The following is a 22,876-nucleotide window of genomic DNA, read 5'->3' on the forward strand; positions in this document are numbered from 1 at the left end:
CATTTTCTCTTTAACATTCTAATGGTCAGCAGCAGGTTTAGCTTATAAAAATGCCAAAATAAGTTCCACTGGAATTAAAATGTGCAAGAATTGTTCTTTCTTTTAAAAGAAACTTCTCTTACACTTTATTTGTTTTGTTATTTTAACTCTGGGATAAGTTAAAGGTAACACAGTGCTGTGTTGCCACTTAGGAAACCAACAGCAGATCAGTCAAGTAAATGCCGGAGGCATAAGCTCCAAGAGCACTATGGACTCAGATAGCATTTACAGGTCGCTATATGGCTTTCTGCTTTTTAGCATTTTGAAATCAGAAATTACCTAGAAATGAAAAATCTTCTTGTCAAAAGGATCAGCTTAAAGATCAAAGCTCCCCAGTTCAAATGTAGCTGGTGAGGGAACACAAGCATGTTTCTCAAGATAACTGCTAAACTTCCCTTACTAATACTCGAACCAAAAGCATTTCGTATAAGGCATTCCAAGTAAACACTTTTGCCTCTGCCTTATATTCCTTAATTTTTAATTGCACACCATTTCTCTACCCATCTACTTTTTTTTTTATGCTTCTGATATTTTTATGTATTAAACTACAGGCAGCAATTAGAAAGCTGGCACTTCCTGGCTACTAACATTTAAAGCTTCTAACACAAGAGAGAAGGAGCATGTCATGTACTCATAAGGAATAGAATCGTTACCAGCAACTGCTATTATTGGCATGTTCCAAGTAGGCTCCAAAACAGCCTTTTTCTACATCTTAACCTCCTGTTGCTCAGCAAGGAGTAGAATCACTAAGCAGAAAATCAGGCAAAAAATGTACCTAATGATAAAAAAAAAAAAAAAAAAAAAAAAAGAAGACACAAATCCCAACCCTGCTCTTCTGTGGGTCTACTCTAAATCAGACTTTTTTCTGCTATGACAAAAGGGTGTGCATGAGGTAGGACATACAACTTGAAGTTAATGCAATGCTATGGCACAATCTTCAGCTTCCTGCAGAATTCAATGTGTAAGAACAGTGGGTTCAGTTGCAGCCTTACACTAATGAAAAATCAGTTGTCTTTATGCACAGATGCTGATTTTAAAAGCATCTTTAGCAACAGTGAGAAACTACAAGTAAAAGATTAATTCCTTCAAGATTCGTTTAACACTAGAACTGAAATTCTACTGGAATATATGAAAAAAAGACCACCTGTAGATTTCCCCAGTGGAATTTACCTCTGAGTTGGCCATCTCCAGCTCAGGTGTTGACATAGCCAGAACTTCTCAGATGTGATGCAGCAAAACTGCTTTAGAGTGAGCTTGCAATCACCCCTTAGGGCTGCTCATCTCACTCCACTCGCCACACAGGGAACTAAGAAGTACTGGTAACCGCTTCTTACTGCCCAGATGGAGGCACCTACAATATGCACATTTAGTCAGCTGGATCTCATACCCAGCAACAAATGTCTCAAAGAAAGAACTGGGTCCATGTGTCCACCTGATCACAGTTTCTCTTTTCTTCAAAATCCATTTCTTGAAAGTATGTAAAATGGATCAAATACTGTGAGAAATAACAGTGTAAATTATGAAAAGGAGCTAACATATTTCACAAAGAGACACAGAATTTGCTAAGCAACACTTCCTAGTACCACACATACAGGACCAGCACTATTCACAAATGTAAGCAATGTTCTTATTTATTTCAGAAAATATTCAATACAGCAAACAAAAGAACCAACAGCATTAGAATTATAATGGTGAGGTAAGGAGACAGCAAAGGAAAGCATTGGCAGGAGAAAAGCTAGCAAGGGAGAGCTGCATTATTTTTTACAAAGAACTAAAAAACGCTGCTCTGCTGGGAAAATACAACCCGCTCTGAGACCTTTGACTATCAGAGCAAGGGCAGAGGAAAGGTGATCTCTGTAAGGCAAGGCAAGTGTATTGCTTTACACAACCCGATGCCCACAAAGCTCGGCCGTGCAGTACCGGTATGGAGAAGTTCATAGCAGCACAGGTGAGGGAGGCACAAATCAGGATTTTACTAGACCACTTGGTGGGCTGCACGGACCAGGATTGTGAAGATTTCCTGATGAACATGAGAAATCCAGGAAGAACAAGGTTTGCTGATCTGAGCAATAGGTACTTCGAAGGAGAAAGGGAATCCTGGAATAGAGGAGGAGATACCACACCTGCACTCATGCCTTTGAAAGACTTCAGAGTGAGAAGGTTTTGCTGGATTTAGTAAGCTGTCTGATTTACAGAAAGGGGATATTAATTAGCTAATAAAGGCTGTCATAGCAGTCCTGACACATACAATAAATACTGAGGGTCACTGGACTTTTTTTAGCTCACTTAAACTTTGCATTATATTAAATACTGCTTATTGATTTCATTTCAACCAAAAATAATTTCATCTTCTGAAGCAGTATTTAAAATAGGTCACGCCTTGTCAGCTCTTTCAAAGGAAATTTCTAAAAATGATGGAGTAGCACAAGCAGTCCTGTTCAGGGTAAATACTAAATCTGTCCCCCTTCTCGATCTCTACTGGAGATCAGCAGAGAGGAAGCTGACTGCAGTTTTCCACTGTTACCTGAAGGGAAGTTGGTGTCCAAGTGGTGAGGCAAATTGTGGTTTGGCAGTGAAATACGACATGCTGCTCAGCATTAATATAGCCTGAAGACATTAATAATCGTGGATGGAGAAGGCAGGGATCTTAAGGTGCCCTCAGGCACCTCCTTCAGGCTTGTCTGGTGCCAACAGAGGAATGGCCCAAAATACTCGAGTAATTCCCATTATGCCAGTGACTGGGGCAGCTCTCAGCAAGGTCAGCAAGATGGGGAACTCACTGACACCACCAAAAAATGGGCTTGCCCACTTGCAGACAATATACAGTCAGCCACAAGCCCCAAAGGTGGTATGTGCTTCAACAGTGCAATTGGTCAGGCAAGCGCTACTATGACACCCTGTGCAGTGAAGTTTTGGTCTCAGGCACTTGACACACCTTCAGTGGAAGGGGAGGCTAACAAAGGGCACTGCAAACCTTGAGGAAAATATTTGGCAATACTCTCTCTTCAGGCACCAGTAAGCATATATCCCAGACCTGCGTTCTGAGGTATTTGCCTACATTTATGACAAGAGCAAGAAGAAAATGCTGTTTCCCAGTTTTCCATTACAATAAAAATAGCAAGATAGATTATTTGCTCGTATACAACATACTGAAGAGAAAAAATACAGCTTCTGTTGTAGGCAGTCTTCACTCTTTAGGACTTGAAAATGTCCATACTTGCTTTGTCCAAATTACTTGTTTTACTTTTTTTTTTTTAAAAAAAAGCACATTTTTCTCAAAGAGTTAATACACTCGAGTCACTCTTTTCTAGGTAAGGCTACAGCTTACTTACAGAACTGAAATATGACACTGCCCAAATATGATGCTAAAACCAAAAGCCCTGCTCACTGCAAGGTGTGTGCTTAGGGATGCCCTCACCAGCTGGCACCTAAACTCAGGTCTGAGTGCAGTGGAAAAACCTTCCTTGTTCACCCGTAACTCAAATGTCTAAATTCAAACATTTCAGATATTTGAGATGGCTAGATTTCACCGGCAAGGAGGCTAATTTGCAAAAACTAAGTACAAATAAGATGAAGTCTCAGCAACTGCAGCTCAAATTTGCACACAGGCAGCTCAATGTTCTACAAGGGTATCTGGAGAGCACTTTACATGTGCACTCATTACATGAAATAACAAACACAAATGCATTTAAATCTCTAGGTTCCATTGGTTCCAAATTTGTTTCCCAGTTAAGTTGTTTCCATCAAAGTCAATGCGTACAGTTAGGTACAGATTCTTAAACAGCTCCTTTTGGTGTGATGGCACCACACATCCAGTGCAGGATTTGGCTGCTTACATATGGATGCCTTGTGTTATTTGAGAAACCTCAAGATACCTAAGGTTGGCAGATATGTATCAAGTTGTCAGACATGACCCACAGGTTACGTAGGATCCTTCTGCAGCAATGGCTGAAGGATAGAAGGGTGGTTACCTAGAGTCCCTAACGTAGCCCTAAGCGTTTCAGCAGTTGCTAGGGAAGGCCACCCTGGGGAGCTGGTGCCCCCTGAGATGTGCTGGGTGCCCCTGATCTTGACATCAACCAGCCTGTGCTGTACCAGCCATGTCTGTATGCATGGGCCTCTTGGAGATGCTGCAGCACCTCAAATGATGCTGGGTCCCAAATGGCAGCCAAATTGCATTTAGCCACTAGCGCAAGCCAGTGCTATCAAAACTTTTTCTCCTGTCAAAAAGGAGGATGCTGCTTTCTCCTTCACCCCCCAACTCTCCCAAATGGCACAGAATCAAACACAGGTAAAGCAAATAAACTGCCAGTGTGCAAGAGAAAGCCTACAATTTTTTTAGGGACCATACCACAAATGGAAACAGAGATTTCAGTTAGCCCCTTTTACTGCATCAAGAAACTAAGCAAAGTCCACTTTCAGGCGCAAACACATGGAAGGTATTTTTATGTGAATTCACAAATTTATCACTTCGGCACCAGCTGAAATTCTCAAGTAGCCTGCTGTGGAAAAAAAAAAAAAAAAAAAAAGAAAACCAATGAAAATGTTATTATCAAGGAAATGCAAGAAAATGTTGTTTCCTGGTGACAACAGGCAACATTCCAGGAAATTCTTTTCATTGATTTCTGAATAAAAATGTTAAGTCACACATGAGGAAAAAAAAAAAATCCTTCGATAACCAGTAAGTTATATTTCAGTTTTTACAGGAATCAGTTCTATTCTGTTTTAGTCTTTCACTTCACAAGGTTTTCCCTGTACTTAGGAACAATTACCTGCCTCCATATGAAAAAAAGTGAAATTATTATTAGGTTCATGTTCATAATGACTCTATGAATACTAATTTGCTATTGCTCAGTACTGTTCATTCACATTATCTTCTGACTTTCCACTTTGTGTTGTTTTCTTTCATTATACTTTAGTCACTTCTTTTATCTTCTTTTTTTTTTTTTTTCCTATGGGAATGTCTAAAGTACTTTTAAAATTTCTGTGAAATCTAAGGATACTAAAGGTGTAGAAAAGTTACTGTTAGGTCTGCAGTATTAACCCTTTCTCCACTCTCGTTTGTGGAAGGTATATAAATGCTTAGATGTTACCAGAATTTGTTGCTTATATATACAGTCAATTTTGCTAACAGGTTTATGGTATATAGGCCAGCACAGGTTTGTGTTAAAAAAATACATGAACAATTAATTGATCAATTAAAAAGAACACCACAAAATCCTCTACATCAAACCACACAGCATTAGGAGCTACAGCTAAAAAATAGTAGTACTGGATGTTCAATTTGCATAGATAGCTTTAAAGGAACACATCAAAAGGATTTTACTAACTAATATTTCACTGTATCCATGAATTCTTTCATAACAGGGACATCTTGTATGCCCATATATTGCTGTTTACTTTGGAACTTCTTGCAAATCTTTAGCGAGTGGCAGTGATTGCAAGAGCTGGACATATTTACAAAGGGAGGACAAGGCTGGAGAAGGCAGTTTTATGTTTTGCTCTGAAAAAAATATTAAGACTAATAATCGCACTGATGTCTTTCCAAGAAAAATTCACATGGGAACAGCCTGGCTGCCAAGAATACTTTGCTCCTGTGCGCCAAACTCAGAAACATAGGGAAAAAATTGTTCCATTGGTCAAGAAGAATGCAGCTTACATGGCAAGTCGTGATAATAACAAGTGAGGTATTTCTTCAGGGTAATTTGGAACAACTCCATGAAAGATATTGAAAAGAGTCAAACTTTATTCATCATTATGTGCAATTATGCAATTGAAATTTAGAGCAGTGTAACATTTTCTTGCAATAAATTATGTCCTGGTTTGTTTGGGGTTTTTTTGACAAGTTATCCTATTTTATGGGTAATCTGTTTTCCAAGTAAAGAACTACAATCACAGCCTGGCAGCTACCTCATATCAGCTGAGCCCCTTTTATACATTTTTACATATCAAGATGCACTTTATGATGCTGATGACTGTTTCTATAGTCTGTGCAGTTTCATCTTGTACACATGAGAATATTTTAGACTGTCAGTCTTTCAGGATGCAGTTTGAAACATGCACGATACCTCAGGAAAGAGATGTTGTGCAGCTTGTTCCTGCCCTTTACATGTAACCAGGACAAGACACCAAAATAGTCATCCCCTGTACTACCCTACTGGTATACTCCCTTTCATCTATATCCCTGATCATTTGTCTCCTTTTCTTCTGGTGCCAAATTGTATCACGACGTTTCCCTAAACCCTTCCAAAACCTGGGCTTGCTCTTGTGTCTGCTCTCCCTTTGGCTGATACCTTGCAAATTAAGAAGTGCAGGAATATGCAAATATTAACACAACAAGCTCCACTTTGAACAATTAATCTTCCAAGCAGTGAAGCAAAATGTTATATTTCATTTCAACACTGTAATCAGAATGTAGGTCTTCACACATTCTCTTGATTCTTGGGCATCACACTAGTTTGCTAAGTTTCAGTGTCCATGTACATGCTGTGGAGTAACAGATGGACATCTGTCAGAACATTTTAAATGAAATTCCATCAAATTAGGAAGCATATCACAAAGTCTTTAAAATAATGGAGTGTAATTTAAATAAATTAATAAAGACATAGAAAATTTTCTATCCAACAAGTTTAGAAAAGGCATTTGTTCTCCTTCTAAAAAATGAAAATTAAAATAAAATGTATTACTTATTTGGGTATGCAACGAAACAGAAGGTTACCTACAACCAGATGCTTCTGAAACAGACTGCAGTCTGAATGTGATATAGTTACATAGGAGAAACTTTTCTATTTTATTGATCAAAGCAGCATCCTAAAGCCTGGCATACACTGCACTTCTCTGCTTTGTATTTTGCTTTTTCTGCATTATTTTTAGGACAGCAATTCAAGACAGTTTTGGAAAGTAAAAAGAAATTTAAATTCATAAGCAATTGATCAGAGGCCTGACACTGGTTAGCAAAGGAAGTGTGTTTCATAATTTATCTGCAACAAGAGTATTTGAGAGTGACTTTTACCCTGCTCTAAATCACAAGCACAGTACATGTTAAAAATATTAATGTATCAGATGAGACATTTAATAAGGAATGTACAATCTCCAAAAGCACTAAAATATTAAAATGCTATTTTGAAATACAATATTAAGAAAAAGAATGAAATCTATTTCAGAAAGAAAACTCAAACCCAAACAATATAAAAGAACATTGTCTGCACTATAAATGACCTCAAGAATGAACATACAATAATACTATAAGAGATCTTTTATTGGTGGATATAAGAACATTTCCACTGATTTATCTAACCTTTACTAATTTATTTTAGCTGTGGAGAAATGTTTTTAAGGAGGAAAAAAAAGAGAAAAACTTTGGGAAGCACCCAAAATTAATCTATCACTTCTTAATTTGAAAAGAAATATATCAGACCTTCAAACCATTGAATTTAACTATTTAGATCTATTGTAATACTTCAGTCATCTATTTCATTATTTTCAAAGGTCAGTGTATGTACCTTTGAATTCCTGAAGTAATACAGAACCTTCTACATCTCATTGCAGCTGAAATCTTGAAGTGTAGATAGTTCAAGTTTTCCTAAGAAAGGTCAACGCAATATAAGAATACATCACTTTACAAAAGGAAGAATAAGACTAAAAAATAAGAGAGACAAGTTTTCTCTTCTAGAAGTGTAATATACATCAAGATTTTGGAGTAGTAATTTCTAAATTACCATTTAAGAAAACTACTATCGAATTACTTACTATCCATATTATTATAAAACTACAGGATGTCATAACTAATTGCATCCCTCTTCAGCTTCATCAAAATAATTCACTTTTACTCACCTCTTGCATAATGAATAAAGGCTGATGTGCATGGAGATGGGAGATGCTATAGAATCCAATGCAATCCAGGGGCTGGCAGCAAATGTAACGCTGCATTTTCATAGGTACTGCTGCTTTTTCTGCATATAATGCAGATAACTTGTGACAAAATCACTCTGATTTACAAATCTTAGTGCACCACCATTTAAATAAACTGTTGTAAAGGAGTCATGACTGGTCTATATGTAACACTTTAATTACTCAACATACTAAAACTCTCAGGGAAAAATCAGGAGTCCTGTTTATCCATTTGAATTCCAGAAAGGAAGAGTAAATTTAAAATTCTGTTAAGCTACTAAGAAAATGCTTACATTAGTTATTTTTAAAAGAGTCTCTTAAATATCAGAGTGGCTCTTTTAAATCCAGTAACTTATCTAGCTCTGAAAACTAATTCTGTATATTTGCGGCATGAATACAAACCTTAGTAGCTATTCCTAAATAACACGATTTGTAAACAGACCATCAAATAGGTGATATCAAAATATCAGGCTGAAATAAAAATCAAATTATAGTGTATACAATGCGTAGCAAGAACACTTAATGATCATATTTTCAAAATATCTTACCTTTAAGTACAACATTATGGCAAAGATAACCCCAAAATAGCCAAAAAACAGGCCAGATGCTGGTTAACAAAGCCACAAGTCACCATCAAAAAGAGGATCAGTTTCATGTCCTACAGCTAGCAAGGGCTAAAAACATCAGAGGGCTTGAATATTCCTTCAGAGGGAAGGTGAAGCTTGTGTCACTCTTACCAATGAGAGCCCAAAGGCTTCCCAGCTAGAGGATATTAATATTTCTTACTCGTACGCAACATCTTCCTATGCGATGTCTTCATATCCCAATTAAAAAAAAAAAAAAAAAAGCATTCTGAAGTCTACATATTATTTCCTCTATATTGTGTTATCATGAGGAAGCCTGGTTAAGGGTGTGATAAAGAATTCAGACAGATGCATACTCTTTTCAAGAAACTTGATTGTGCTTTTTCATTTCCTCTTCTAGCATAAGAAAAAGGCCCAGATTCTTCCTGTATCTTCAACTATGCAGTATTTGAAAGGCTGCAAGATCAAGGAAAGTAAATCAAAAGAAGAAAAGGAAACTTTGTTCTCCTTTCTGCTCATCAGGGAAGATAATTGTTATCAATCCCTAAAACTAAAGAATGTATTTGTTCATTTAAAGTGAAATCTGCTGTTATGCAGAGAATAAAGGTGGCCTTATACTGATGCTCTTTGGAAAGTCTTTCACTTTTCATGAATGAAGCAAAAGTGTTGTCTTTTATCTTACTTGGCCTCTGTTTACACAAATTCAATAGAGGAAGAGTGTTCATGTTCTGTAGCTTTACATCCAAATGACTTACTAAGCCATAAATCAATAACAATGTGAAAATGGAAGATCCTCTGCGATTTTTGTCTTCCTCCCCCCACCCCCTAATTTTATATTGCTCTGTAAGAAATAAAAGGAGTAGTAACTACTTGAGATTCTCTCTCTGCTGTCTGTCATTCAGGAGGGGAAAAGAGAGTCAAAAATAGCCTCCCACTTGTGGCGATTGAAGCTATTTGTTCAGTGTTATTTTTACAGGCTACTTGTGAAACTAGAACGCAGGCGTGAAAGATGGGAAGTTCTTTCAACTCCTCACTGCCAGTAAAACACACAATCATACAGTAAGATACTTCTGTACCCCTGCAGCTGCAGGATCTCTAAAAATGACCTTGCAAGAGTGAAATTATTTGGAAAAAGTTTCCTGAAAGGCCAAGTTGCTTATATGCATCATTAGTAATACCATATATGATTTCTATGAACAGTCACCAGCCTACCCAGTTGTGAAACTTCGAGAATTGCTAGAGACTTTGCTGATATTTTATTATATGTCATTTGCATAATGTTATTAAGGCATTAAGAAGTCTTACAATGCAAGTCATACTGTCAAGAAGTAAACAATCACAGGAAACTAATTCAGGTGACTTCCAATGCACAAAAATAAATCTCATGTAGGAAACACATTAGAACACCCTGGTATGATAAGGGCAATGAGATTCCAGACAAGCTTAAACAATTAATTGCATTTTTCCCCATGCCTTAGGGATTATTGAAAATACAGTATCACCTAAATTAAAGAAGATAGATAATAAAGACATGGTACAAATAAATGGTTTTAATTGTTATTCTCAGTACTGACCTGCTACTGTCCAGGACAATGCAGGAGAGTTGATCCATCTGAAAGGCAGCACTCCAGAGACTGAACACCACACAAGCAGCCTTTCAGCTTCCAAGATGAAATATGTATCAGAGACACCTCAAATGACTACTCCACAAGAGACCAGTGTCCAATTTCTCCCTGAATTTGTGATTCTTACTTTTACGCTTTCCTAACTGTTTTCAACTTCATTATCATGACTTAACCTTTACATCTGCTAGAACAAACTTCGGCTTGCGACAACTTTTTGTGTTCAAACTGAGCTCAGGTCAATCTGACAACCCTAAAATGCTCTTTCCTTTGACATAACTAATTTACTTTTTTAAGAGAATATTTAAGATGGAAGCTACAAAACTGAGAGTCGTAGAAGGGTCTGGGTGCAGAAGGAACAGCTACGAAAGACCTAAGATAAGGAACTATAGATAGAAACCTCTGGTGTATATTTCTCTTTTATGCCCCATCCTGGAAGTGTTCAAGTCCAGGCTGGATGGGGCTCTGAGAAATCTGTTCTAGTGGAAGGTGTCCCTGTCCAACACAGAGGCTGGAACTAGATGGTCTTTAAGGTCACTTCCAACCCAAATCACTCTAGGAATCTAGAATTCCATTACTTGTGCATATGGACAGCGTGAATCCCTAAATGTCTGATTTTTGCCTTGTTGGATTTATGTATGTATTTGGCCATATTTTTGACATGTTTCATTACTGTCAATTTATCTGCTTTATCTACACACAGTGGTAGCAGCATCTACCAAATAAAACAGATGCCAATTCTCCTTTGAGATAAAAGCCTTTATCTGTGGTATACCTTACACATCTCTGCTAATTGCAGGTGTATAGTATATTGACTACCAAAAGTGGAAAGAAAGTATTTTTAGATCATAAGACTATATGGTTATAAAATGACAAAAAAATTCAAGAGGGCTAAAGGCTGATGCCATATTGGAAGCAATTTGTTGTTCATTTTTCAAACTGGCAAGGACAGAGAAACATGACAAACATAGAATAAAAATGCTTGGAAGATAAGTAAATTTTATGCACAAAAGAAGTATTTAAAAAGTACAGTGAGAAACCGATAAAAGCCAAGTGAGACCAAATATCTATGCATGCATAGAAACACTGAGAAATCTAAGTGCGGTGATTTCCATCCTCTCAACACAGCTGAGCATGTACTAAATGAATAAACTGCTACTTGACATTTCCTAAATAAATACCATGGTAGAGTACTTTACTTTAATGAATCATTTTGGCCCCTACCACAGGAAGTAGCTGTGATGAGCGATAATCTGTTTCGAGAAATATAATTCCAAAATGGAGATATATATGGACTGAAATATGAGAAGTTGTGGCCTTCAACAGGTCTCTGCTTTAAAAAAGGTTCTGATTCATCCATGCCCACTTCTACTTATATTTGATCATAGCTGTTGACATACTGTATCTGCTATGCAGAGCGATATTTCTCTACTAGAGTTAGGAAAGCCATATGGTTCGTGGATGACTATGAATTTTTGCAAGGCAAACTGAACTACTTTTTTTTTTTTTTTTTCCCCTGTAGTTTTTCAAACATAACTACCCATTTAGCAAACAGAATATTTTCAATTCAGCTGGGATATTCTGGACTATATAATACATTTCTATGTATGAACTGAAACTCTCTCTTCAATAATGGATGTGCTAACACTAACTTTCTGCATTAGTACTCATCTCGTTCTTTACGTATGGTTAAATAAATAAATTCACTGTAGTGATGAACCAAAGCAGCAAATAAGACTTGTCTTGTTCATGGAGTAGAACTGAAGCAGCTGATTTTGTTTGACTGACATAGTTTGAAAAGTCTGATACATCCCAACAGTACTGTAAGCGGCGAGGAGAAGCAGACAGGCCAACCCAATATGGGTGATAAGCAAACTTCTACTTTATTTGTGACACAGTTCACATATATATAGGAGTGGTATTCAGCCACTCCTCCTTGGCATAACAGTATTGGTTAGCCCCACACAGCTTCCTCCACATTCTCCTCCCATGTCCTGTTTCCGGTTACCTGTGGGGGCCACCCCCTGCCTTGCTCGCACAGTCCTCCAGGGCTCTATGGTTCTGCTCTTAGAGTCATTCTGCAACACAGTGCACCTTAGAAAAAAACAGGGGTTTACTTTAATGTTCTTTTTATTACCAAAACTACTCATAGGATTAACATACCTATACAAGGAAATTGCTTTGACTACGTGTAACTGCAAATGGGAAAAAAAGTTCCTGCCAAAGGCAGGTGTAAAATAACATTTTACTGCCTTTGTTAATGCACGCAAAACTATCCCAATAAATACTCCAATGTCCGTAATTTAGCCAAAGCTCTCAATCAAACTGAAATTTAGTCATTCATACTGCACTATATATATTTCCTATTAGAACATCTGCTGTCAGAAAAAAACCTGTTGTGACATGGTACCTTGGCCAGGACAGGTGATTTTCAAGAAAGCCTGCAGAGGCTACCCTCTGGGCGGGATGCTAGGCACAGTGGAACCTGAGTATCTAAGTTTTCCTCAGGATCAGGTATGAATTCCCTATTCGGGGATACATTTCTCCTATCACACCTACCAGCTCATATTAAACTAACTTGTTCCATATACTGGAATTTATCAGAACATAACTTTTAGTTAGCCATAATGTACCTTCTTGACATTTTTGTCTGAATTTGGTAACTTTTTCTTGTAACAGCTTGGCATAGCCAGCAATATCGCCATTACTACTGGTGAGACTGCCCTGCACAAATGTGAAATCCCAGTCCATTAAGTCATTAGGAACATTACAAGCAATCCTGCAAATCTTGGATTCAACTGTGTGGCTTTATGTGTTCCATTGACAAAACACTCTCCTCAATACTTCTTTCAAAAGCAGTCTGTGTTTGCTGGTTGTTAAATGTTTGTTTGAAGTATTTATGACTTCACTCCAAAAGTAACTTCAACTTGTACCAGAAATTTAAACTCATTTCAGAGGGACTGGAAATTCTGAAAAGTTAACAACGAGGTAAGCCCTACACCATTACAGAGCAAAGCAGGTATATGTGCAACTAAATGCAAATAGCACTTTATAGTACTAAAATGAAAAGCTAAAAATAATCTAAAATAGAATCTATAAATTCATTTGACAGTCCTAGTTTTTACTTTGTGTATAACTGCACAATGGCGTAATAAATGCATTTAACTTAGGAATATTATGTCAGATCACACAGGATCTGACTACAGCACTCTGAATTAAATCTCCAATGCATAACACTGTAATTCATAAAAATATTAATCATCATCTGAGTCCATTTTAACCACATATCAGACATCTTGAAAGGCAGGCAAAATGATAGGGAAGGGACACAGCCTTTCAAATATAAATGATAAAATCTGGTTAGCACTGTAAAAATAGCTACACGCAGTAAAATTAAAACTTGTAATTCTGAAAGAAAATGCTTTGTGCAAACCATCTGGAAATTACATAGAAGTATAATTGTTTTATTGCTGAAAGCACAGAAATATAAAACCACTACTCTTCCTATTTTACCTGTTTCCCAGATAAAATGCAAAGATGGAAATGAAGCTAATCACAGATGTGAAAGGCTGATGCCTCAACTGCATTTGCATTATAAAATAATATCATCCCCTGCTCTACCACGGAGTTGCTTTTCAAACACAAGCCCGTACAACCAGCATGCACCCCTCACATATCACAAGCTACGGTCCAAAGCATTCAGCAACTAAGACCCCACACGAGATTACTCAGTCACATGCACTCAGACCTGCACTTGGTCCCACTGAGGTGACCCTTCCTCCTAGCAGGAAGCCTGCTTGCAGCCACCTACTACCTAAATGACTACAGATACCCAGTGTTTCAAATTTTGCCAGTGCTCTGCTCGTGATGCCACTCCGAAGCACCCAGTAATACAAGACAAATCCCTCCAGTATCGAGAAGGGCACTTTTGTTTCTCAGCCTTGTTCTTGGGTTCACACCACCTGGAGTGACTGGAGCACTTGATCTCGTCCTGAAGTGCTTTAATTTGGAAGGGATTCAAATACCATCTGCTCCCAAGGCACATTAAGCTGGTGTGAGCCTGTGCCGTACTGAAACACATTCGGAAGCAAACTGCTGCAGATTAGAAACCCTTGGAAGTTTCAGGGAAGTTGGGGCCGAAGCAGTTGCAGATGCGTTACTGCCTCGCTCCATCGCACCGGCACCGCTATCGGAACTAGGGCACCGGCAGTGTCAGAATTAGGTTACGAAGGCGGCAGAAAGAGGGGCCGTAGGAGAAAGTCCATACCGCATTCCCCGCTTCCCGGAGGACTCCCCCCACTCCCCGACCTGCACTGCACAGAGCCGGGGGGGGGGGGCGCCGCTCTCGCACCACCCCGAGGTGGCGGCCGCCTGGCGGTGCGCGGCTCCGCGCCGAGGGGAGAGCTGGAGAGCTGGACCGCGCAGCGCTCTTGCGGTGATGCCGGTTAATTCATTTATTTCTCCGGCAGACGGTGGTTCAAGGGGCCGAGGGGACTCAGCCAAGCTGGCCGTTGACACAGTTCTCCTCAAGGGGAAACCCACCCGCGACAGCCCAGGCGACCGCGCGCAGAGCGGGCCCTGCGCCAGCCTCCGCTCCCGCGGACTTCCCCAGCCGCGCCGCGCCCTGCACGTCTGCTGCATGGAAGATGCGTGGAGCCGGCGCGGGGTCCGCCCGCCTCCCTCCCTTCGAGGGGCGCAGCGCGGCCCTTTCGAAGTGACCGTGTCCTCCGCGGCACGGCGCGGCTGCCAGGAAGGGAAAAGCGGTTATAAGTGCAGGCGGCGGCGCGGCCGCAGCACCGATTCCCCCGGCCCCTCCTCGCGGGGCAGCCCCGAGAATTATTCACTCCCCAAATTTAAATTGCCACGGGTACTCCGGCTCCGCGCGCAGCACCCCTTGCCCCGCCGCTCTCTCTGGCCAAACCGGCCGCACCGAAGATCGGTCTGTCCGTCCGTCCATCCCCGTTCCCCTACTCCGCACGCCGCGGACGGCGCAGCTGGCCCCGCCGCGAGACCGTCCCGCCCAGGCTGTGCTGAGGCAAGACCCCGCCACGGAGAGACCCCACCACGGCCGGCGCGGCGCCGGGATGCCCCGGTGCTGGGAGAGGACACCACAACCGACGGCGCGGTCGGCGCGCCGTCCCTGCGCTGCCGAGGCACCGGTCCCCGACGGCGGCGGTCCCAGCGGCACCGGCAGCCCCGTTCCTGAGTTGAGGAAGTGGAGAGGGGCATCCCGCGAGCGGCGAGCCCCGACGGCGGCCCCCTCCCCTCTGCCCTCCTGTCCCTCGGCCTCTCGGTACCTTTTTCAGCGCTGACATTCTAGTGCATTATTAACGCGGCGGGCGCGGGCTGCGCGGGGGGCTGCCGGGTCAGGTGAAGGAGACGCCCGGCCGGCAGCGGGACCGGGACCGGGACCGGCGGCGGGAGCAGCGCCGCACGCCCAGCATCACCCCGGCGCCACTCACCCCGCCGGGGCGCCGCCGCCGCCCGCCGGCCTCTGCGCAGCCGCGCTCCCCCTGCCGGAGCCCGCGGGCACCGCGCCGGCCACCGCGGGCGGGCGGGCGGGAGGGAGAGAGAGGCGGGGCCGCGCGGCCCCAGCCGACTCCACGGGCACGCCCCTGCCGCCCATTCCGCCAATGGCGCGCCGCCGGCGCCGGTGACGGACAGGCCCGGCTGCGAGCAGGAAGGAGCGCGAGCTCGGGGCGGTCGCCTGGAGGGGCCAGGTCGGGCCGCTTGCAGGGGCCATGTCCCTGAGCAGGAGGGAAGGTGAGACCTGGCGGGGCCGGTGTTCTGCGCCGGGCGCGGTGGGAGCCTGCAGGGCGGCGGTTAGCGGCAGCGCCCGCACCGTGGTGCTTTCCCGCGGGTGGGGAGCGCGGCGGAGGGGGTCTGGAGCCACCTCCCCGCGGGAGGGACCCTGAGGTGAAGCTGGGGAAGGGGCGGGGGAGGCAACAGGGGCGCGGCCTCAGTGTCTGAACCCTCCTAGCAGCTGCTGTCCGGTACCCCCGGCCTTGCAGGACCCCGGGCTCTTGCTGTGCTGCCTGTTGCTGCCTGGGCGTGGGGAGGGAGTGTAAATAATTGCTTCTCTTAATTGTAGAGTGCCTTAAGATGAGCGCCTCTTCTCAGGTGTGCGTGTGTATTCGTTGTTAATGACCGCGGAGCTTGGCTTGTAGAAAGCGAGTTAGCACATTTCCGAAATAACTATGGTACCGTGCTGGCAAAGAAAAGCAAAGCCTTCCTCTATCCACGCATAACGTCAGTCTGTTTGGTTTGCCTTTGTAAGACATGGCTTTATAAGAATGCAATAATGAAAATACAGGTGTTCTTTAAGTGAAATCTTCTCCTTAAGGGGTGTTGAGTAGGGCTGAGCTGTAAGAGAGTTGAATGTTTGCCTACTGTAGTGACTGTAGCTGGCTTCTGAGTTTCCAAACGATTCCAGCGTCCTGAAACTCGGTTCCTTCGTGTGAGAACAACATGAGGGTGAGACTTAACAGCAAGGGTTAAAGTTGAAGCTGCTTGCTCTGGCTGACTGCAACTAGTGATAATTTTGAAGGAAATATAAAAACAGACTAGTGTTATCTGTGTTTTAGATGCAGCTGCACTATAAGAGGTTGACAAGATGGAACAGCTGCTTTCCTTCTAGTTTTACTTCCTTTGAGGAAAACCAGAGGATTTCAGGTTGATGTCTTGTAGGAGAAGGGGAGTTGAGTGAGTTCATTCATTTGGAAATAAATGGTGACTCTAGAACTGAGAAGGGGGGAAACAAATTCCAAAGCACTCTAACTGTTCAAAACCCATCAGCAAATACAGAGCTACTTGTTTCAGTAGGGTAGAAGAGAAAGTTAAAATTATCATGTTGAGTGACTGTGTTTACTGTCTAGAGTTATGAAACACTCATGTTTTCTTCAGCCACTCTAAGAAGTGATGACTTAAGATTGGGAAGAAAACACAGCAAGGAATAGAATGACGTGATGCCATGTGGTCACCAGGGATGCAGTAAGAAAACTGGAAGAGTTTACAACCTCATCTGGTCAGCCTCTGTAGCAAATAGCAAATAGGAAATTGTTGATTTTATGTTGTGTGAAACTATATACATTTTCAAAAAGACAGGTGTCTGCAAAAAAAGCTGAAAAAGGTTTAGATGCTTCTCTTGAAGATTGATTTTGCTGCTGTCTATAGGAGTACGTCAAAGATGCTGAAGATAAAACTTTTGTCTGCATTACAAGTGATCACTGACACTTTTTTTATTTTGTACTCAGCTGGACTATAATACAGAATAAAGGGATGATCAACAGCTTGTAGGTCTTGGGTCTAGTGGTTAATAGAGAGAAACTAAATAGCAGAAAGACAGTTAGCAGTGCAGGTAAGTGAAATGCACTTTGTAAGGAAAGAGTTGGGCAGGTGCATTCTGAGAGTGCAGAGGTTTTTGAGTTTTGTGGGGCTTTTTAGTTGCTCATGTACCACTGATTGATAACAGGGCTAGGGTTACTAGCAGTTGTCATTATATGCATTACTGACGGGATGTTTATCCTCTCCAGAACAGCTGAATTCAGAATTTATAGCTGCTAAAACATCATCAGTTGCATTTTTAAGGCTGTAGTACTCATTCTTGAAAGTTTGTAGAGCCCTAAGGTAATGCTGTCGTAAAGGATTGCAGAATGGCGCTCCAGCTGCTGAAAGGTAGAGTTAAGATACTGGTATGGGTGTAGGACACATTATTGACCATAACCGTTAGTAAGAAGTGATACAAAAGTCAGCATGCTGTACGAAGGGGGATCTAGTGGTACTACAGGGACTTCCTATTTGAGAGATTAAACTGGAAATTAAATACAGTTAATTCATAGTCATGGGTAACAACAGTAGCAGGAGTTTAAACAGTGAGAATATTGCATAGAGGAGTGCTGTTTTCATCTGTTTGGGGCAGGAAGCTTATACCTGTAATAAGGATTGAAATGAGATGGCAATCCCTTAGTTTTAGGGTTTTGTTGCTTTGTTGGTTTGGCTTTTTCAATGGCCATATCTAATACTAAACAGCTTCATTTTTGCAAAAAAAAACCACAATAACCTTGAATTTTTTTTTATTTTTTTTTTTTTTTTGAGGGAGGGAATTAAACTCAATTTTTGGAAAATACTTTGAGGCTTTTTTCTGGAAAGAAAATTTAAAAAAAAAGGATAAAACCCAGGGTTTTTAGGGTGGATGTCTTTTCTTTCATGCATATATGTTTATCAGTAAGGGAAATACTGATTAGAAATGGAATTTGATGCCTAACATTATTTTCTTTTGCTCTGGGAGAGGTATCTCACCCCTCAAACAATTAACAGTGTATGTTGCTCTCAGTAGTGATTTATTTCAGCTTAAAGACATAAATTGTATTTGGATTGTAGCTGAATAAATCACAGATGTCTTGTTTGTGATTAAATGTAGAGGTTGCACTAGACCAAGTGTAATTGACTCTGCCATTAAAACCTTTGGGAAAGTGTGGGGGAACATTAGGCCTTTTTTTGTTGCTCAATTCAACATTGTGTCTGGATGAGAAACCTAACCAAGAAGAAAGTCCAATGGTAATGAAAGGAGAGGAAGAAATAATAGATACAATGTATTTATAAAGTCTGAGGGTAACTCATGTTTACACATAGCTGAATATGTGGAGCCTGATACCATGTGGCCTTTGGGGTTCTGTGTTTTGGGTGGATGGGGGTTGTTTTTTTTGTTTTGTTTGTTGGTTTGGTTGGGTTTTTTTTTGGAGGGGGGAGGGAGTTGGGGTTTTTAGTTGTTTTCTTTTTAGAAATTACGCTTTGGAGCCATTCTTACCTGCTTTCCAGTGAGGCGGGATGGTCCACAAGAGGTAGATAGGATTCTGCTTAAACATACTAGGATGTTTTTAGTAACGAGTGTACATACTTGTGTTGTTTATTGAAGGTTGTAGGTGGGGAAGGAGCTGCCATTTTGGTGTGCTGGTTTGGAATTATTTTAAATTTTTAAACAATCAGTGTGCAGTGCCTTTCAGTCAACACTAGTTTTGAATTTATCAGTAAATTGCTGGAATTTATGGTCTACCTCAGAGCATTCAATCTAAAGTTAAGATTGTCTCCTTGTTTTACTCTATCTGGCAACTAAACCCCACACAGCTGCTTTCCCCAGTGGGCTGGGGGAGAGAATAGGGAGGGCAGAATTGAGACAACTTGTGGGTTGAGATGAAGATGGTTTAGTGGGTAAAGCAAAAACCACACACACAAGCAAAGCAGAACAAGAAATTCACTCATTGCTTCCCATTGTCAGGCACGTGTTCACCCATCTCCAGAAAATCAGGGCTCCATCACACGTAAGAGTTACTTGGGAAGACAAGTAACTCTGGATGCCCTTCTCTTCCTTATTATCCTCCTGTCTTTCTATGCTGAGCATGATGTCATATGGTATGGAATATCCCTTGAGTCAGTTTGGGTCAGCCGTCATGGCTGTGTCCTCTCCCATCTTATTGAGCAGCCCCAGCCTACTCCCTGGTCGGGTTGAGTGAGGAATAGGAAAGGCCTTGGCAATGTTCAGGCTCTGCTCAGGAGTAATTAAAATATCCCTGTACTGTCAGTACTGTTTCCAGCACAAATCCAAAATCCCATATTTTCAGCACAACTCCCATACTAGCTACAATGAAACAAATTAACTCAACCCCAGCTGAGGCCAGTGCAGCTTGTGATTTCCGGTAGGCATGTGTGGTATCTTGTGTTTTCATTTGACTTTAGTTCAAAAGATTGAAAACTATTCTCTAGGAAGTTTGCGTTGCTATTGAGGGTTGCCTAATAGCTTACATTAAGATTTCCTTTATGACTAGAACGAGAAAAAAAGTTCTCTCTCATTGAAATATACAGTCCTTTTTAATGATGGGAAATTGGGTATAATACTGATTTGTATTGTACATATATGTGGAGTTGCTTACAAAAATTGCTAGATATTATGTTACAATCAAATATTCAAAGGATGATACATTTACTCCCTGAAGAAGGCTATGTAGACATTCAATTGTATTTGTATTTTATATAATATGAACTTACGATGATTCCTTTTAAATTAAACTTAAATGACACACAGTCTGTTGAACTTCTGCGTGTGCTCAGCGATATTACCCCTGCCAGCTTCATGGTTTGTTTTGTAAATTCCGGTATATTGAGTTTATATTTTAGTATATTTTAGTTTCATAAGAGCAGAGGGACCAAGCTGTCTCTTTAAAGTTTCCAGATTTTTTTTCTCTTCAGTAATCTGAACTCCAAATTACTTTTTTAAAACTGTTTTCAACTATTCTTATGGCAGTGCTTTAGGCCATTATAGTACTATCTGTCTCTTTTCCATATTAACCCCAGCATCTGCCATAACATTTAACTTTACTACCCATGTATGTGGTGTAGTTTCATGTTCACTTCAAGCTGTATGCTGTTTGCATCTGGATAAAAGTTCTTTAGGTTGCAGTAAGATTTAAACTTTCTGAAATATAGAAAGATTCCAACAGTGCTGGCAGGCAGCTGGCCTTGGTGCCCAGTGATATTGTAAGTGCACAGCTGCACCCTCCCTGCTTCTTCTTTCCCCCCCAAATCTGTCTCAGAAGAGAGAGGAAAAAGAAGTTGCTTACAGTCATGGTTTAGAGCTGGCCCAACATCGTGTAGCCAGAATTATTATTAATAATAATTATTAATAGTAATATTCAGCAAAGTTGAGCTTCTCTATTAAGGGTGGGTTAGATATCTTTAGATATTTTGAGAGAAGTCTGTTTAATTACACTGGGTAAGATCAGGCTGATGGTGCAGTATGAGAAATGTATTGTGAAGTATTGTGAAAGATGCTTAGAACAAAGGATAGCACGTACAAATTGAAATAATGGTGAAGATGCTGTATTTTCCTAGCACTTTCCCAGGTTTCTCTACAAGGCAGACAGGGTTCTTATGAACAGCTAGAACAAAAGCCTGATGTTCTCACTGTGATGTTTATATAGCTTTTTATCATCTCTGTCAAGTTTATGAGATGTCTGGGAGCTTGTGGCTGCAATTAAGGTGGCCTACTGAAAGATCTCTAAAGCCTTTGTTGAGACAGGATGGCACGATCTATTAGTCAGATTCTCATTGAACTACAAAGTCATGCAGAATTTGCTGACAGATTTAACACCATTCTTACTGATTTGAAACTGCAGTGTGGCACAGAGATTGTGCTTGGTGAAGCTGAATTCATTTCATCTGAGCTAAGAAGAGAAAACAAATGTCTGCTCTTTGTAGTGAATAACATACTGGTTTTTATCTGCAGTTGCTCTGAACTGTGTTGGCCTGCATGCACAAAGTTCAATCTTTGAGTGGTAAATCACTCTCCCATTGCCACTCACGCCTTAATTTAGGTGAATACATAAATGTGGGATATGTAATCACTGTATTATTTTCCTTTCCTTCCTTTCTACCCTACTAACATGTGCTATATACTTAAGTTGCTCTTGTTCAAAAGTTGCCTCAAAGGTCGGAGAATGGTATATTACCGAGTATTGGATAACAAAGTGGTTTTCCATATGTTTTAAAAATCAGCCCTAGTTGGAAAGATAAATGGAGCAATGTTTTATGGACTACAATATTAGAGCAGAAAACTGGCGTGTTTTTATGCTATGTGGTTCTCCAGCTGTAATGAAGAATGACAGGAGTAAAGTGTAGGCAATTAGCATCTGTTTTTTATATTCTAATGGTACATGGAACACCAATATATGCTGTGTCAGTGAGAATGTCAGAGGTCTTGAGACAAACCTTGATGTTGCGAAGCTAGTATTACACATGAGATGTGTAGCAGCATCTAAGCTCCTTGTGCAGCTCCCTGTGATGTTCTGGTTAGCAACCATACTGAAACGCAGACAGCTGATAGCTAATATTTCAAGCACAGAATTCATGTGACCTTGAATACAGGTAAATCCCTCTGTTATTTGATTCTCAAACAGTACATGTGGGTTCTCCTTTATCCCACTAAATATGCAATAATAGCTTTAGCAGTTAAAACAATCTATGTTACATGGAGTGTCAATGGTTATAAAACTGGAAAAGAGGACCATTCCCACCTTGTATGTAGAAATTGTGTCAAAAACTGTACAATTTTTTCCCTTTAAGCTGTCATTCAAGTCTTATGAGGCTAGTAGAACTGAAAGATTGTGTAAGGAGCTAGTCAAGTTAAAAATAATAATTTGTGATATCAATATTTCACCATGGCATTCCTACTCAGTCTTAATTCCATAGTTTTGTAGTTCCAGAAATAAGAAAAACAGGCAGCCCACCCTCCTTGACATCTGCTGACCCAGATGATAATAGCTTGCAGGGGAAATGGGGCAAACAGGCTTTGTTCAAAAAGTGCTTTCTTTGCAAAGGCAGATAGTTAAAAGTAAGGTATATGAGGCTGAGAGACTGTGCCTTCCAGACCAAGGCACTCATCAGAATCAGAGTTTCTAACCTGTAGAGAGATATTTACAGGAAACAAATTACTATGTAATACAAGATTCCTTAATATAGTAGGGAGAGGCAGAAGAACAACCAAGGCCAAAAAAGCCTCAAGCTTTGCAAATGTAATAAACACAGCATGTGCGTGTGTTATGCTAAAGGTAATTAAGCACGGGGGGGGGGGGGGGGGGGGGAATAATGTGAGCTGTTGAGTTCCTCCACTTCCTAAAGGTTCTTCAGTCTTTTGAATTAAATTTAAACTATTAAGACACAAGTTGTTAGGTCTCAGTTTGGGTATATGCG

The 22,876-nt window shown here is 40.9% G+C and overlaps 2 protein-coding genes across 8 annotated transcripts in view; one reads left to right on the plus strand and one right to left on the minus strand.

Annotated features, from left to right (window-relative positions):
* DLGAP2 (DLG associated protein 2) overlaps positions 1 to 15,619 on the minus strand; it is a 463,300-nt gene extending 447,681 nt beyond the window's left edge. For all 6 annotated transcript variants that reach the window (XM_062626232.1, XM_062626252.1, XM_062626227.1 and 3 more), the window contains exon 1: positions 15,433 to 15,619. In XM_062626232.1, the coding sequence (XP_062482216.1) occupies positions 15,433 to 15,450 (18 nt within the window). In that variant the 5' untranslated portion in view covers positions 15,451 to 15,619. The remainder of the gene's footprint in view (positions 1 to 15,432) is intronic.
* Positions 15,620 to 15,813: 194 nt separating this feature from the next.
* Positions 15,814 to 22,876, plus strand: part of ERICH1 (glutamate rich 1) — a 75,743-nt gene continuing 68,680 nt past the window's right edge. For both annotated transcript variants that reach the window (XM_062626274.1, XM_062626273.1), the window contains exon 1: positions 15,814 to 15,898. In XM_062626274.1, coding sequence (XP_062482258.1) covers positions 15,877 to 15,898 — 22 coding nt within the window. In that variant the 5' untranslated portion in view covers positions 15,814 to 15,876. The remainder of the gene's footprint in view (positions 15,899 to 22,876) is intronic.

This window comes from Pezoporus occidentalis, unplaced genomic scaffold (assembly GCF_034315485.1).
Source record: "Pezoporus occidentalis ecotype Australia unplaced genomic scaffold, CSIRO_AGI_Poc_V1 ctg29, whole genome shotgun sequence".
Taxonomy (NCBI): domain Eukaryota; kingdom Metazoa; phylum Chordata; class Aves; order Psittaciformes; family Psittacidae; genus Pezoporus; species Pezoporus occidentalis.